The 2842-nt window shown below is 45.9% G+C and overlaps 1 protein-coding gene across 1 annotated transcript in view; it reads left to right on the top strand.

Moving 5' to 3' along the window:
* The window catches only part of LOC138957847 (octapeptide-repeat protein T2-like), a 1282-nt gene extending 646 nt beyond the window's left edge, over window positions 1-636 (top strand). The window contains exon 2 of the mRNA XM_070328893.1: window positions 1-636. This exon is cut by the window's left edge and continues 424 nt beyond it. Coding sequence (XP_070184994.1) covers window positions 1-636 — 636 coding nt within the window.
* The last annotated feature ends 2206 nt before the right edge of the window (window positions 637-2842 follow it).

The raw sequence follows: 2842 nt of genomic DNA, 5'->3' as shown, positions 1-2842 counted from the left end.
GGGAGGGAGCGAGAGGATGACAAAGGTGGGAGGGAGCGAGAGGAAGACAAAGGCGGGAGGGAGCGAGAGGAAGACAAAGGAGGGAGGGATCGAGAGGAAGACAAAGGTGGGAGGGAGCGAGAGGAAGACAAAGGCGGGAGGGAGCGAGAGGAAGACAAAGGCGGGAGGGAGCGAGAGGAAGACAAAGGAGGGAGGGAGCGAGAGGAAGACAAAGGTGGGAGGGAGCGAGAGGATGACAAAGGTGGGAGGGAGCGAGAGGAAGACAAAGGAGGGAGGGAGCGAGAGGAAGACAAAGGTGGGAGGGAGCGAGAGGAAGACAAAGGCGGGAGGGAGCGAGAGGAAGACAAAGGTGGGAGGGAGCGAGAGGAAGACAAAGGTGGGAGGGAGCGAGAGGAAGACAAAGGTGGGAGGGAGCGAGAGGAAGACAAATGTGGGAGGGAGCGAGAGGAAGACAAAGGTGGGAGGGAGCGAGAGGAAGACAAAGGCGGGAGGGAGCGAGAGGAAGACAAAGGCGGGAGGGAGCGAGAGGAAGACAAAGGTGGGAGGGAGCGAGAGGAAGACAAAGGTGGGAGGGAGCGAGAGGAAGACAAAGGTGGGAGGGAGCGAGAGGAAGACAAAGGAGTGAAAACGGCATAATGACGTATCATGTGTCCGACTGCAGTCACACAAATCAAACGGCAGCTGCACTTTTGCTTTCTCCTGATTAGGCACATATCTCATCCCCCGATCCTCTTGCAGAGCCTGCATGTATCGATATTTTATCACGATCTTTTTATATTTAGTCAAGTTTTGACTAAATATTTTAACATCGAGGGGGAATCGAAACGAGGGTCGTGGTGTATGTGCGTGTGTGCGTGTGTGTGTGTGTCTGTGTGTGTGTCTGTGTGTGTGTGTGTGTGTGTAGAGCGATTCAGACTAAACTACTGGACCGATCTTTATGAAATTTGACATGAGAGTTCCTGGGTATGAAATCTCGGAACGTTTTTTTCATTTTTTTGATAAATGTCTTTGATGACGTCATATCCGGCTTTTCGTGAAAGTTGAGGCGGCACTGTCACGCCCTCATTTTTCAACCAAATTGGTTGAAATTTTGGTCAAGTAATCTTCGACGAAGCCCGGGGTTCGGTATTGCATTTCAGCTTGGTGGCTTAAAAATTAATTAATGACTTTGGTCATTAAAAATCTGAAAATTGTAAAAAAAAATAAAAATTTATAAAACGATCCAAATTTACGTTTATCTTATTCTCCATCATTTGCTGATTCCAAAAACATATAAATATGTTATATTCGGATTAAAAACAAGCTCTGAAAATTAAATATATAAAAATTATTATCAAAATTTTTTTTTCGAAATCGTTTTAAAAACACTTTCATCTTATTCCTTGTCGGTTCCTGATTCCAAAAACATATAGATATGATATGTTTGGATTAAAAACACGCTCAGAAAGTTAAAACGAAGAGAGGTACAGAAAAGCGTGCTATGCAGCATAGCGTAACCACTACCCCGCTCTTCTTGTCAATTTCACTGCCTATGCCGTGAGCGGTGGACCACGAGTATACGGTCTTGCTGCGTTGCATTGCGTTCAGTTTCATTCTGTGAGTTCGACAGCTACTTGACTAAATATTGTATTTTCGCCTTACGCGACTTGTTCTTTTTTTTCTTCGTCTTTTTGCATCGTTTTGCATTTGGGTTTTTTTCTGCTTTGGCACGAATCCAAATTCGCGATTCTACCGTGTCTTCTTACAGATACAATCCGTTGTTTTCACGTGACCTAATCCAACTAGAAACCGCCACAGCGACCATTTTTCTTGAAATTCTAAGGGAACCAAGGTGTTAAACTGTTGCGCCCAATGACTGAATCCACCGTTTTCCAAGTAACATTTGCAAAACGAAATCCAACACGGCGGCCATTGTCTTTCCAACGCAAAGGTCACTGGCGTTGTTATTATTTTATTTTCTCTATTTGAGCCTTTCTCTTTCTTCTCTTTTCAGTTTAATTTACACCGGTTAAATGTTTGTATCCGTCTCTGTCCCATCCTCTCCAGTAAGCCGTCCCCCCCCCCCCCAACCGGGCACACCCACATCAGTTCTGTATCTGTCTGTCTGTCTCTCTCCCCTCCCGCTCATGTTGTATATTCATACCCCCTGTAAATATACGCTTACTTTAACACTCTTCTTATTCAAACATTAGTCTTTTCGCAGATTTAAAAATCATTTAAAAAGGGGTGGTGGGTGGGGGGCGGATTGCCACTTAACAACGGGCGCAACTGTGTCGAGAGGTGACGCAGAATGCTCCAGTCCGAGTGAGAATGTGACAGACAGAGAGACTGTCAGCTGCATACGGTGTGCGCCTACGGTTGACGCCCCTGGCTGCCCATTGGGATGCTGAGTAATCAGCTGAGTGCACACTGATGCCGGGACGTGCACTCATTATTAATTAGGATGCTCTTTCCTTGCTGTCGTCTGTCACGTGGGAATCGTTCTCCCCTGTCTCTGTTTTTTGTGTGTGTTTGTGTGGCTGTCTTTGATTCATTGTCTGTTTTTGGTGACCGCCTTTTTGTCTTTCAGTCAGGCAGAGAGACACAGACTGTTGCGAAGATAAAACACACACGCAGACACACGCAGAAACACACACACACACACACACACACACACACACACACACGCAGACACACGCAGAAACACACACACACACACACACACACACACACACACACACACACACACACACACACACACACACACACACACACACACACACACACACACTCAGTCTCTCTCAATCGATTTCTGGGATTATTCAATTTGACCTAATACGTTTACTGGTAATTTGTTTAAATT

This window comes from Littorina saxatilis, unplaced genomic scaffold (assembly GCF_037325665.1).
Source record: "Littorina saxatilis isolate snail1 unplaced genomic scaffold, US_GU_Lsax_2.0 scaffold_762, whole genome shotgun sequence".
Classification (NCBI taxonomy): Eukaryota; Metazoa; Mollusca; class Gastropoda; order Littorinimorpha; family Littorinidae; genus Littorina; species Littorina saxatilis.
The sequence above is the reverse complement of the archived record's forward strand: the minus strand, read 5'-3'. Positions and strand labels throughout refer to the sequence as shown.